The sequence below is a fragment of the Hydra vulgaris genome, chromosome 01 (assembly GCF_038396675.1).
Source record: "Hydra vulgaris chromosome 01, alternate assembly HydraT2T_AEP".
Lineage (NCBI taxonomy): Eukaryota > Metazoa > Cnidaria > Hydrozoa > Anthoathecata > Hydridae > Hydra > Hydra vulgaris.
In genome coordinates this window covers 37,694,230-37,710,000 of record NC_088920.1, presented here as the reverse complement: position 1 = coordinate 37,710,000, position 15,771 = coordinate 37,694,230, and the positions used below count along the sequence as shown (strand labels likewise).

The 15,771-nt window shown below is 26.4% G+C and overlaps 2 protein-coding genes across 2 annotated transcripts in view; both read left to right on the top strand.

Annotated features, from left to right (window-relative positions):
• Positions 1-15,771, top strand: part of LOC101238393 (eukaryotic translation initiation factor 4E type 2) — a 145,719-nt gene that overhangs the window by 26,006 nt on the left and 103,942 nt on the right. The window lies entirely within an intron of this gene.
• The window catches only part of LOC101235873 (nonsense-mediated mRNA decay factor SMG9), a 54,151-nt gene that overhangs the window by 3,154 nt on the left and 35,226 nt on the right, over positions 1-15,771 (top strand). Inside the window, exons 3-7 of the mRNA XM_065788083.1 lie at positions 4,267-4,319; positions 9,760-9,911; positions 12,150-12,265; positions 12,513-12,622; positions 14,844-14,880. Coding sequence (XP_065644155.1) covers positions 4,267-4,319; positions 9,760-9,911; positions 12,150-12,265; positions 12,513-12,622; positions 14,844-14,880 — 468 coding nt within the window. The remainder of the gene's footprint in view (positions 1-4,266; positions 4,320-9,759; positions 9,912-12,149; positions 12,266-12,512; positions 12,623-14,843; positions 14,881-15,771) is intronic.

Genomic DNA, 15,771 nt, shown 5'->3' with positions numbered 1-15,771 from the left:
ATATATATATATATATATATATAAATTATGTTAGTGTATTCTACAAACAGAGTGCTCAATGTTCTTAAAGAACAGAGCAATAATAAATTAGTAAAAACACTTATCTAATTTTTGATTTACTCTACACTGTTTCACCATCAGTAAGTTCATCAGGAAGAATAATTTATATATATATATATACATATATATATATAAATATATATATATGTATATATATATAAATATATATATATATATATATATATATATATATATATATATATATATATATATTAGGGTGATTCTAAAAATAACTTTTTTTGAAATAGCCTGTTGCCACCCTCTAAATGTGTTCTATGTAATAAATTAATACTAAATTGTAATATTTGTGTGTGCCACTTGTTTTAATTGTTCATCAGGAAGAATAATTTATATATATATATATATATATATATATATATATATATATATATATATATACATATATATATATAAATATATATATATGTATATATATATATATATATATATATATATATATATATATATATATATATATATATATATATATATATATATATATATATATATATATATATATATATATATATATATATATATATATGTATATTAGGGTGATTCTAAAAATAACTTTTTTTGAAATAGCCTGTTGCCACCCTCTAAATGTGTTCTATGTAATAAATTAATACTAAATTGTAATATTTGTGTGTGCCACTTGTTTTAATAAAAAAATTGTTGAACGAATTTGGTAGTTTATTTTGAAGAAAATCAAACACAAATAGACAATTATAAAGCTTTACAAGATCTTGAAATTTTAGAATTTTTAATTCAGAAAATCTATTTTTGATATTAGATCGTAAAGGAGAAAATGTCATAATTCTTAAGGAAGTGTGTTGTAAACTGTTTATACAATGTAATAGAAAACTACCTTTTTAACGCCAAACAGTGCAACAATAACTTAGATGTGAAGAAAACAAGGAATAGTAAATTGATATTAGAATATGTTGGGGAACATAGTGTCGTATTAATGATAGCATACTATTGGCACTTGATTTTTTATTTAATTGAATTAGTTGATAGTACCATGATAGGTTTGAGCAAAATCACTCTAAAAACTCCATAATAATATTTTTTAGATCATGTTGATAATAATGTATTTTAGATTATGTATAAGTGGTTGTAAAAAAGTTTTAAATTTAATATGCAAGAAAATTCTTCTTTATAAAGTTTTAAACTAATAAAATATATTTTTATCAATTTATTATAAGTTATTTATTTTTTGTTTCAGGTCTTTCTAAATTTTAAAGAAGCATTTCTTTAAAAAATTATTTGATTAAACATTAGAAACCCTGACATCAAATTTATGATAACACCACATGTACTTCTAAAAATTTATAACACCTATACTGCCTTGCAATAAATTGAGTTGAAATACATCTGCATCATTTTAGTATAATTCATTTTTTTTTTTTTAATGTAAAACTTAAAAGGTAAAATTTAAATTTTAATTTTAAACTGTGTTTTGAAATAACATTGTTCTTCTCAATTCATTTTATTTTAGAAAATTGTTTTTTGTTGTATTAAGGTGCTCCCAGAAGTCCTTGCAATCTTTTGGTTTACTTCTCTGCCTAATATTTATTTTTAATGCTTTTAAATGTTGATGAAAAATAAAGTTTTTTAAAAACAGAAATCTATAAAAATTGCTTTTGTTATAATGACTCTTTCAGGAAAACTCTTTGTAATGTCTATAACAGCCTTTCACTTATCTCTGAATTTGCTCTTTTTATTAACGTCCCTGTTTTTTTTTTATTTATGTGATGAGAGAAATGTTTAGCAATATTTTGTAGACAAGTTTTACCATCTCTGTTTTATTTTCATGAAATAATTAATTTTACAATTAGACCTATTTGTCAGTTTTCTTTTTTCATGAAGTAATTAATTTTATAATTAGACCTATTTGTCTGTTTTCTTTTTTCATGAAGTAATTAATTTTACAATTAGACCTATTTGTCAGTTTTCTTTTTTAATGAAGTAATTAATTTTACAATTAGACCTATTTGACCTAGTTGACATTTTCTATTTGACCAAGCTGACATTTTTAGAGCTGTCATTTTCTGAGCATAAACTTGAGCATAAGCTTTAATATAAATTTGTCTTATAAACTTGAGCATAAGCTTTAATATAAATTTGTCTTATAAACTTGAGCATAAGCTTTAATATAAATTTGTCTTATAAATTTTTTTTCAGCATTACAAAACTGAGCATTGCAAAAGTAAAAGTTATTTCAGGATAGTATTGCACGAAAAAAATTTATTTATATAATTATAAATATATTAATAAAAGGTTAAAATAACAACAATAGTAATGTTTAAAAAATTTTACTTTATAGTTTTTATGTTTAAAATTTTAAAATTGTTTAAAATTTCTCAGCATAATGCAAAATATCACTTAAATTTGTGAAAGAAAATTTTTATTTTTTGCTTTGAATAAAAGATTTAAAAATAGTAATAAATTTGTAATTAATTTTTTTGTTTTCTATTTAAAAAAAACATAACTTTACTCATTTGATTGAGTAGTTTTAAAGCTGTCTAGTTTCATTTAGTATATTTGGAAAATGTTTTTAATATTTTCTCTATTTTTAAGACTACTATTTAAATAGATGATAAATTTCAGTATATAGAATATGGAAATGGAATTAATTTTTTTTTTTTTTTTGCAGCTAAGTGTGTTTTGCATTTTTTTCCTTCAACACCTTTGATTAGTGTTGCAATATAATGGTTAGCATAAGTCTTAAATTGAAGTCTGGAGTTGTTGTGTAGTCAAGTAGATTTAATCTTTATTACAAACTTTTGAATTTAAGACTTATATAAATTATCACTTTTTAAAAGTTTGCATTTTGGCAATATAAATAACTAGTATTTTGGAAACTTGAAATTATAATATGTAATGTTGTTTATATATTCTCTTCAAAATCGAGAGATGTTTAAATTTACAGCTTGATGTGATGTTTAAATTTATAGCTTTTTCATGTTGTTTTTAATGCATCCTTCCAAGCTTTTACTACCTTTTCCTTTTTCCTGAAAGTGAAATTACCTTAAAAGCTTTCTACATGCTGAATGTTGGCACATAGAATATATATGTTGATACCTAATCATCTGTATTTTGCTGATGATTGGGTATCAACAAATATATTCTATGTGCCAACTAAATCACTTAATCTTTCATGATTCACCCTTTATGCACCCATGATATATATCTATGATATATATAATCTACTTTTTGTTTTTTTTTATGTGGAAATAATTTTCTGACTTTGGTTTAGGCACACCTTACCCTTGCTCTTGATTCCTCTTCTGCTCCATCAGCTGATCCAATTGAATTTCCAAGATAAGAAAACCTGCCAACACACTCTTTTCACTATTATTTATTTTACTCTTTTTTTTTTTTTTTCACTTCTCTATATTCAGCAAAAGTACGCTAATAGCGCCTTGTATACCAGGGTTGATTTAAATCTAATTTAAATCATGATTTATATTAAATTATTTTTTTTAATTTAATTTTAATTCTTCTTTTGTTTGATTTTAAGTATATTATTGGTTAAGCTCAAGATTCTGTTCGGATATAATTAGGATATACAACCCTTGTTATATGTTGTTTTTGTTGTTATGAAAATTTAAACATTTAACAACATATAACTCTTGTTATATGTTGTTAAATGTTGTAATAAAAACTTAAACAATGTTGTTTTTAAAGCTTACTTTAAAATGCATTTTAGAATAAGTTTTAGAAACAAAGATTTTTTAGTTAAGGTCTACAAAGATTTTTTTTTCTCTTCTAAAAATCTTTCTTAAAGTTGCTCTACAAAAGTATACCATGTTGCTCTCTTTGGTAGCCTAAAACCCTGTATTGGAATGTATTAGATGTTGAAGGATTTAGGGGATGTGGGTGTTCCTAAGGCCAGTAAAAAGTCCATGAATCATAATTTAACACACTATCAACTTGTCCTTTAAGCCAACTAGTCCTGATCTATTCTACATTGTTATGCAGAGTATAGGTTTACCAAAGGTAGCAAAAAGACTTTATGTAGAACAAAGAGGTTTGCTTTAAAAAAATTTATAGTAGGAAAATGAAAAACTCAGTTCCTATTGTTTAGATTAGTCATAAATTGATAAATACTCTGACAGCAAAATATACTTTTATATGTATTGATATGCCCATATATGCATTCACCCTCAATAAACAAGTTTCTTTGTTGTCATTTTTTAGGGTGCAGACATTCAAGCTAGTAAAGATACTACAGTTCTTACCATACAGAGGAGGTATATTTTTTGTTTGTTTGTTTTTTGCTACAAATTTACCCAAAACTGGGCTGCAAGGCAGAATTTTAAACTTATTTGAAACTGGAAACGTGATTGGTAGCTACTATAAAAATAGTAAAAATAAATAAAAACATTCCTGCTCAAAGAGGTTTAAACAAGAAAAGACAAAAATCATATTTAATAAGGGTTGATGCATAAGTATTGGATAAAAGTATTTATTTGTGAATAAAAATCAGTTTTTTTTATGAAATTTTTTGTATGAAAACTAAATTAAATGAAAATCTTTTATTCAAAGGAAGCACATTTTTTTCTTTCACAAACTTAAAAAATTGAAGTGATTTTTTGCATTAAGCTAAGAAATCACTTATTTTAAACATTATTATTGTTATTATTATAACCTTCATATTAATTAATCCTCAAAATTGAAATCTATATCATCTACAATAAATCTCGACTTTGCTTTGATATCTTTCATAAGAAAATGTAGAAGTTTCAGTTTTTTATTTTGATGTTTTGCTAATTACTAATAACTAGTTTTATGTCATGCTGCCTTGTAGGATAGGCTTTTTTAGGCAAAAGCTAGGAGATGCTAACTTTGACTTAACACACCCCCTGCCTTGGGGCTCTTGGTTGAGTAAAGGCTAGAGATGGTGTCTCGATAAAAATACTCATCTTGGGCAGATGTTAAATGCATCTGGCTACTGTCTTGAAGAAGACCTCCTAGGCAAAGACTTAAAGGATAAACAGATTCTATCTGTTGACCAGCTTTGCACCCTTTCTTCATCTATTAGGCTGGTGTATATGTGTTTAAATTACATTGTTCCCTGTTCAGGATATTGATTGCTAGATTTTTTTGACTTAATGCATGGGTTTTGCTTGTGTCTCATATTAGAGTATTAGCAGAGTCATGTTGCGCATGAATGGTGTCCCTGTTCGTACTTTTGGTGTGCATTGTTGAGACCACATATAGAGCCCTTTGTTATGGCTTAAGGTTTCGTAATAGTAATGAGGCAATTGCTTGGACTATTAGATAGTGTACTGAGTACTATCTGTGCCTTGAGTGAAGTTCTTTTGTCATCATCAACTTCTTTAAATCTAGCATTCACTAATATTTGTGGTCTTCGTAGAAACTCTTCTTCTGTTGAGTCTAACCTCTTGCAAAGTTCACCAGACCTACTTGCTCTTTGTGAGACTAATTTGAGTTCAATCTTGTCTTATCTTGTGATCTTAGTGTTGATGGTTATCTTCTTTTAATTTGTAAAGAATTTGTCACATTTTTGGCCTGGGATTTACATTCGTAAAAATTCACCCATTTGTTGGGACATTAGGTTTGAATCCACAGACTATTCTTTTTTGTGCTTTTGTTTAGCACACTTCACTATATTGTTTTTCTCTTTGTTTTATATTGCTCTCCTCATGACTGCACTCTTTTTGATGTTATTTCTAATCAAATTGACCAAGCCCTTTCTCTTATCCTTCAACCAATATCATTGTTGTTGGTGACTTTAATGCTCATCACACTGAATGACTTGGCTCTAGTGTTAGTGACTCTGTAGGTGTTAAGGCCCACAACTTTTGCCTTTCTCAATGTCTAACACAAGTAGTTAACTTTCCAACTCACTTTCCAGACAGTCCGAATCATTTACCTTCTCTACTCAACTTCATTCTCCACATTCAGCCTTATGTGCTTCTGATCATGGCTTGATCTCTCTAGGATTATTATTTCATTCTTCTTCATCATCAGAATCCCTCTATCATCGCACCTCTTACAACTTACAATCTTGGTAGAAATTTTTGTTTCCTGCTGAAAATTATGCTTCTTATGTAACTTCTTGGATTCAGGCTGACATGGAATCATTTATTTTCTTTCGACGATTTCAAGTCAAGCCTTCCAATCGTAACCATTACTTCCATATCTATTGCCAAAACATTTTTCTGGAAAACAGACACCTGTTTACTATTGCTAAAAACTATTGTAAAAAAGTTTTGTCTAACCCTGAAGCCGCTATTCTCAGGTTACAAGTTACCAGGTGCAACAGAATTAGACACTCTTTTTTGCTGATGATACAACAATGATTGCAAAGGCTGACTCTATTGAACAGTTACAGGAAATATGTTGCAGGGAATTAAAAAAAAATTAGTTATTGGTTTTTAGCGACTATCACTTCATCCTGAAAAAATGAAAATAATGATATTTGGTAGTGCAAAAAATATAGAAATAACATTACAAGGGCTTAAGGAAACCCAATGTAGGGAAAATTATAAAGAAAAAAGTGTTAGCATTCTTGGTATTCTTTGAGATGACAAAATGGCATCACCATATAGTACAAACATCAAAAAAGATAAGTAAAGGCATCAACCTACTTAAAAAGTTCAATAAACTATCGCCTAGTAAATCTAAAATTGTTTTAGACAATGCTTTAATTAGAAGTGATTTAATGTATGGTGTTGAAATTTGGGGAATCAATAAATCAAAAAAGAAATTATATAACTCAAATGTTTACAAAAGGAAGCTCTACAGATTATTGGTCCCAACAAGGTATACACAAACCAATCCAAAAAAAATGGAATTGTTATTGTTAGATCAAGAGTATCAAATGGGCATAAAAATCCAAGCATGGAAGATATGTGTTAACATTGGGTTAACTGGGTTAACATTGATAAATCTTTGAGAGTTAACAGAAAAATAGCCCTTCCTAAATTTAAGAGTTGTGTGTTGGCAAATCAAGCCATTTACAAATTTTGCAGTTGAAGCTAATTGATTGAAAGATACAGATTTGCTTATTATGGCTTCGAAATGTCACAATATCGGTTGTGCTGAATGTTGATTGTGAAACTTTGTTTCATTTTTTCAAGAGAATATATGTCAACTGTAAAAATTAGAGAATAAGGAAGACACCTTTCATTAGGTATTATCCCTAAACTTAACTTTTTATTGTTATTTTTTATATAACAATAAAAAGTTAAGTTTAGGGATAATACCTAAACTTAACTTTTTATACCCAATATATATATTGGGTATAAAACTTAACTATTTATACCCAATATATATAAGTGATATAGTAAGTTTTTGTTGGCATACCAAAAGTGATATACTAAAATTTTGTTGATTTAACTCTTTTATAATAATGGCGAGCAATTTAACCGAGCGGTTTTACATATAGCAAAAAAAGCATAGCACAGATAACATAAAACACATAACACAGATACTTGTTAAATAACTTTAGTTATAGAAAAAAATACTATAACTAACATTATTACTACTGTGATCAAAAAGTAAGGTGAATTTTTAATTTAAACTTCCCGCCTTATTCGAATCGTCCAATCTTTTTTATTTTTAAGTTGGTAGGAATGTCATTAACATTTGCGCCAAATTACATGTCAAACTCATAATTATTTTTTTTATGTTTACGCTTGTTTCTGAAGTACCAAAAGTGCATTCGGCGATTTTCACGATGTCTAATTTTGTTGAGCAAAGAAGTGCTATTAAATTTTGTTTGCGGAATGATATTTCTGCTGCTGAAACGTATCGAATGTTGCAAAAGGCCTTCGGTGAAGAGACTATGTCTCAAAAAAATGTTTACAAGTGGTACAAAAACTTCAAAGAAGGCTGAGAACGTGTTGATGACTTGGAACGCTCCGGACGACCATCGTCTTCGATTGATGATCGCCACATCAACAAAATCAAAGAATTGATGCTTGCAAATTGTCGGTTAACCATTCGAGACCTTGTTGACATGGTTGGAATATCATTTGGGTCGGTGCAAGCGATTCTGAAGGATCATTTGGGCCTCATCAGACTCAAATCACGTTTGGTGCCGAAATTTCTCAATTTCTTTGAAAAAGAGTGTCGCGTTAAAACGTGTGAAGCAATGCTTTCTGACTATCAAGGCGTCTATAAACAAATTATTACTGGCGATGAAACTTGGGTCTACGCATATGACCCTGAAACAACCGACTAATCGAGTGAATACCGTGAAAAAGGCGAGCCGAGACCGAAGCAACCACGTCAAAGTCGCTCAAAAATCAAGGTCATATTGACTGTTTTCTTTGATTATTGTGGTGTCGTGCACTACGAATTCCTTCCAACTGGCCAAACTGTCAACAAGGAATATTATTTAAGCGTTATGCGACGTTTGCGTGAAGCTATTCGCAAAAAGAGATCGGAATTATGGGCCAATAACTCTTGGATTTTGCACCACGATAATGCGCCTTCGCACACAGCACTGGTTCTTCGTGAGTTTTTCGCCAAAAACTCTACCCATGTTGCTCCACAACCACCGTATTCGCCCGACTTAGCACCGTGTGACTTCTGGCTGTTCCCAAAGCTCAAGAGACCACTCCGGGGAAATCGTTTTGAGTCCATTGAAGAGATCCAACGTGAATCGGCACGCGCATTGAAGGCTATCCCTACCGAGGACTTTTCGGCATGCTTCGAAGACTGGAAAAAACGTTGGCAAAAGTGCATTGGGGCCGGGGGGGGGGGATTATTTTGAGGGGGACGATACAGATTTGGAAGAATAAATAAAGATTTTTCATTTTATAAAAAAATTCACCTTACTTTTTGATCACAGTAGTATACTCAAAAATAAAAAGTAGTTTTCTCAACTGTAGTAGTCTCCTGAGTGAGAACCAAAGGAAAAGTAGTTAGCAAATAGTTTTGTTTTGAAATTAATATGACTTGAAACAAAAGAGATGGAAAAAATATTTTCTTTATTGTTGAGGAAGCCACAACAGTTGCAGAAAATAGTATTTTTTTTTTTTATATATACAAGGGTAGATATCATAGCCAAACATTTTTGCATCAATTTCTGGGAATGGTTAAAAGATCTTCTCTGGTCAAAGAGGTAAATGTACTAAAATAAGCTTACACAAGAAAAAAAAATCACGAAGAAGAATGTGGTTTGTCTTATGAAGGTAATTATGAAGGTTTCAAGAGAATTTAGATTACATTTTAAAAAATTTGTTAGCTGAAAAAAGACTTTGACATATAAGTCAATCACAATCACAACGAAAGTTGTGGAATTTCACTGGTGTTAAAATATTTAAAAGGTAATAAAAGGGTTAAAAAGGAGAATGATATGAAAGAAGAAGAATGATATAAAGGACATATAAAAGACATATAACATAGAAGGATCAATGATCAAAGTCAATGATCATACAATACAAGCGTAGTATGAACTACTATTGGAAAATGAGGAGCTGAATACATGTTTAGTGCAGGGGAGATAAATGACAAAAATTGAAAAGTAAATGAAAGTCTTCCAAGACTCAAAGACAAAAGCTTTGAATCTTAAAAGATATTATTCAAATCTTAATTAAGATTGTTAAAATCCTCATTGAAAAAGTTAATATGATTAAATAAGTTTAAATCTTAGTTAAGAAAGTCATTGTTTTTCTTTGTTAAAAAAGTGTTTAAAAAGTGTGTGTTACATCATAGAGATGAATCCCATACTTCTGGTGTCAAAAACTTGTCTAATGATATGAATAGCAGTCTGCTGTATCAAAAGCACACTACAAGTCGCACTGATCGAACTCCTGATCTTTTGTCACCTGCTACTCCAATACAACCTCCACCTCCTGTTACCTATGGTCAGTGTATTTTTATTATTTAGTTTTATTGTTATAGCTATTATTATCTTCAATTGAATTTGAGGAGGGAAATCTTTATACATAAACTTTATAAGTTATTAAAAATATATTATCAAATTATTTATTACGGGTTTTTGTTGGAATTTTGAATCTTTAAATATTTTTTATAATCAATATTAGTTAAAATTTATAGTTTAATATTTAAAAAAGTTGACAATTACTAAAAAATAATTTGTTAATGTTCCAAACATTTAAAATGCTTAAAATATTGCAGCTTTACTTAATATAAGTAACTAAAAAAATGATTTAAAAAAAACTGATTAATAAATCTTGATCAGCAACCTTTGATTATTTCAAGTAATAAAATTAATAAATTTTTATTTGTCTATCAGGATGTTAGCCAGCTTAAAGGCACCACATATAATGCGGAATACTCAATTAGTTTAAAATTTTCAAAAGTTTCCACATATGGAAATATGCGGAAAATACATATACATATATATATGTATATATATATATATATATATATATATATATATATATATATATATATATATATATATACATATATATGTATATATATATGTATATATATATATATATATATATATATATATATATATATATATATATATATATATATATATATATATATATGTATATAGTTCTATAGATTGTTGCATTTGGGAAGCACGAAAGGAAAAAAATGATTCTTACGCCAACATATACGTTACTTTTAATTACTTTTGACTTTCGTCCAACATTTGCGTGTTGGACAAAAGTCAAAACCATTAATTTAATTACAAATTAATCGTTTTTAAAAAAAACACAAAAACGCAAATTTAATTGACCAGAATATTTTTTAAAACATTCTGAATGTTTTTAACACTATGAACAATGTTTTTATTTTTATTTTTTTTAATAAATCGTTTTTATTTTTATTTTTTTTAATAAAATGTTTTTATTTTTATTTTTTTTACTGTAAATCATGCGCGGAGTGTTGCTACATCGACTATCTTATAGCCTGACTCGCAAGGGAGTGCTGCTACATCGACTGAGGGTTTGGTTGGGGCAGGCAGTCTATCAATTAATAAAAAAAAAAAATCCTGTCTTACATTTTAATTTTTACTTTTTGTAAACAAAATATGGAAAAAACTTTCTGACAACATATAAGAGTTCTATATATATATATATATATATATATATATATATATATATATATATATATATATATATATATATATATATATATATATATGTATATATATATATATATATATATATATATATATATGTATATATATATATACATATATATATATATATATATATATATATATATATATATTTAAACTAATTTAATATATAAGAGTTCTATATATATATATATATATATATATATATATATATATATATATATATATATATATATATATATATATATATATGTATATATATATATATATATATATATATATTAAAACTAATTTACTTCCAACAAGCAACTACTATTAATTTATTAGATACTAGAAAACAAAGGTCAGGGTTAAAGATTAGAGCAAGGTGAACTGATTACTTAAAAAGTTGTAAGTTGTAGAGTCAGGAGAACATGAAGATTGCTGAGAGTTTTAAGGTTTTGTTGATGTGCGAGAAAAAAAAATTCGATAAAATACAATTTTTATTGTATGAATGGACAGATTTTCATAACGTTTATAAAATTAAAAAAAATAAATAAAGTAAATGAGTTCAAAAACATTATGTTAAGCTTGAGTGAATAAACTTATAAGTGATTAAACAGATGAGTGAATAAACTTATGAGTGAACAAACTCTTATATATATTCCATAAATACTTATGAGTGAATAAACTCATGGGTGAATGTATTTTGTAATATAGTGAAAGCTATATTACAAAAATATGGATCAGCTTGAAAACTTGATTGAGATCATGTAAATCATTTTTATAAATTGTATAATTTGTGAGAAGAGATAAGAAGAATAGGTATTATAAAATTTAATCATGAATTGCAGAAATTTTTTCATTTATCATTGAATTTATTTCATAAACATTACTGTCATGTTGTAGATATAAATAAAAGAGCTTTGTTATATGCTTTCTACTTATTTTGTGTGATTTTATGCATTTTCTCCTGCAGATGCTGTAACTAGATTTTGTATATATAATTATTTAATTTATGTTTTAATTAGTTCTAAAATTTTTATGTTTTTCATCTCTCAAGTTGACCATAACATATCAATAGGATTGGCTGCATTAAACTTACCTGTAGAAATAAATGCAACTGAGTCAGTTAATTTAATTGACAACTCATTTCAGTGGAGTGATCGAGCAATTGAGGTTTGTGCAAATTTTTATTATTTGTTTTATATTATTTTATTGGGAGAGTTCATTTAATTAAACTTAAAGTAAGAAGCACATACAGAACTGCATATGTTGCAAAACTGATTAATTTACAAAGTCTTTAAGAAGTTTTAAACTTAAATTTTGATTTAATTATTTTTTCAAACTAAAAGTTTTTTTGCTACATCAACAGTGTGGCATAGTGTGGGTTAAAGAGGAGGCATTTTTTTATTATTATCACTAGATGCTCCTTGATCAAAATGACTTTGTTGTTGTTGGTTGTGTTGGTTTGCAAGGATCAGGAAAATCTACTTTGTTATCGATGTTAACAGGCCAGCAAATTGTTCAAAAATCGTAAGGTTTTAAATTTATTTATAAATTTTTTAAATTATTAAGTAATTTGTTACAAGATTTCTAATGCAGCAGACCAGCAGCAACAATCACAGCTTGATTACTTCACTTGGGCTTGATTGAGGTGTCAAGCCCAAGTGAAGTAAGAAAAAAAAAAAAAAGAAAGAGTAATAGGATAATAAAAATGAAGGTATGTTAAAAAGATGTTTATAACAAAATTTTCAGGCTAAAATATATTCACCAATGATGTTTCACAAGGGATCTTTTAAACTAAAAGTGTGGCATTTAGTTAAAATAAGGAAAGTTAAATAAGCAAAGTTGAAAACCATTAAAAAAAGGTAGTATTTATCTTCTTTGATACCAGATGAAGTTTAAACTAATACACAAGAAAAGCAGGCAATGGGAAATTATATCTAATGAAAAACAAGGCATAATTAAAATAAATTATTTATTAGTTAAAATTTATTTTACATGAAGTTTTAATACTTTATTATAAAAGTCCTAACTTTTTTATTTAGTATTGTTTCAGCGATTCCTCAAAAAAAAAACATTTTTTTTAAGACCCTCGAAACACATGTTTTTTTGGGGTCCTTGATGTTTTACGCTGTTTAATAGTTTTAACATACAAAAACTATTTATTAATTTGAAAATCTAAAATGGAAAATATCTTCAATAAAATTTATTTTGATAGCTTTAAATTATACTTTTACCTTGATAAACATTTTTTTTTGAAATTATAAAGAAAAATTATTACTAAATAATATAAAAACTAATTTTTTTAAGTTTTTAGCTGCTTTTTTTTGTTTGTTTGTTATTTTTTTATTATTTTTATAAAATGTTTTTAAAATAATTATTTATTTTTGTATTTTAGATATTTTTTTAAAATTTAATAATTTTTTTTTTAATTTCTAAAATTTTGGGAATAAATTTTGACATGAGTGAAGTTTCAGTTGAATAAATTTTCTGATAATAATACTACAAAGAATTTAAAGTGTAATATGTAATATTAGTATTTATTATTTAATTTATGATTTATTTATAAATATTTACAAGTATTTTTACTTTATTTTTCAAACTTTTTGAATACAGCTAATTTTAAATGAGCTTGTAATAGGTTTTTCATTAACTTTATTATATACCTTTTAAATGTCATAAAACTTCAAATGTTGTAAAAGAAAATTTATGTTATTTTATTTTATTGCTCTCAATGATGAAACATTTATGAACCGCTTTATAAGTTTTTATTTTACTAAAATTTATCAACCTTTGTTCATTTTGCAAGCAGTTGTACTTATAAATGCAATCTGAACATTTGTTTGGGTTACATTTATAAGTAAAATAGGCTGTAAAGATTAATGATATGCAGCAAGATGGAGAGAATAAATAAGAAGTTGTGTGCGTTCTGATTCAGATAAGAAGTTGGATAAAAAGTTGTGTGCATACTAATAAAGACAATTTAAAACACTTCTTGCAAGGAGCCTTTATTCAATGCTTTTCATAAGTTTCAAATGCTCAGTTGATTAAATTTGATGGTTTATAACTACAACCATATTAAATGTTATGTATAGCCATGTTAAGATGATATGTAAAAGTTTATACATAAGAAAATATGTAAATAGGTAATATGCATAAATAAATATAAATGTAAAACGTAAATAATAATAAATATAAAATGTAAATAAATATAAATGTAAAATGTAAATAGATATAAATGTAAAATGTAAATAAATATAAATGTAAAATGTAAATAAATATAAACGTAAAATATAAATAAATATAAATGTAAAATGTAAATAAATATAAATGTATAATGTAAATGTAAATATAAAAGTAAATTTAAATGTAAAATGTAAATAAATATTGAATAAATAAAATTGAAAATTGAAAAATAAGTATTTTTAAATAATTTTTTATTTATGAAAAATCAATTTTTCTTTTGATACTTTATCAATATTTTTGTTATAGCAGATAATTTTTTTCCTTAAGTACACACACACACACACACACACACACACACACACACACACACACACACACACACACACACACACACACACACACACACACACACACACACACACACACACACACACACACACACACACACACACACTCACACACACACACACACACACACACACACACACACACACACACACACAAACACACACACACACATGTTATGATTGTTAATTATTAAAAACATTTTGAATATTTTTATTAGAAGACTAGTGTTTCGTCCTCAAAAAGCAACAGACTTGGTATTTACTCTTTAATTTCTTATTTTTGTTTTCAAACATGATTTTTAATTTAAAAGTTTAATTTATTTTTTATTTAAACTCCAAATAATGGATCTTTTTAAAATAGTTTCTTTACTTTTGGTATGATATTAATCTTGCATGTAAGGTGCAGTGTTAAAGTTGTAATGATGCAGTTGTTGTTAGAATTGTTGTTGCTCCTTCTTTTTCAAACAATGTGAGTTTTTTAAAATTATTGCAATTAGTTTGCAATTTATTTTGTTTTCTTATCAGTAGATAAATTAACAAATTTTTTTTTAAATAACCTGGTAGCATTTTTATACCAAAGTTTTCACAGTTATTCTGTGGTTTTGTAACTTTCTTTTTCAAATTGTATTTAATATATATATATATATATATATATATATATACGTATATATATATATATATATATATATATATATATATATATATATATATATATATATACACAGTAGCATGCAAAAGTAACAGGACAAGCCCATAAAATCCAATTTCTTTCAAATTTTTACTGGAATGTCAAAAAATTGATTACAAATCTAAAAATAAATGAATATCTAGGCAGAACTACAATAATAAAATTCCAATACTTTTGTGGGTTTTTATTTAATTTTTAAAAATGGTAAATAAAGCATAAAGTATTTTTAATTAAAAAGAAGAATGTTTCGAATAAATTTTAAAAATGAAAAAGCGAAAATATACCAGTTTAGCTTAGTAATTTACGCATACCAGTCTTTGTTAGATTGTCAAAATATAAGTTGTGAAATCAAGTGGTATATAGTTGTCTGTTTCACTTTAAGTACTTAAATAGAATATGTAAACTATAAATTTTTATTTTTTATTTTTTTCTGGCTACTGGTAGGGCCAGGGCGAGTA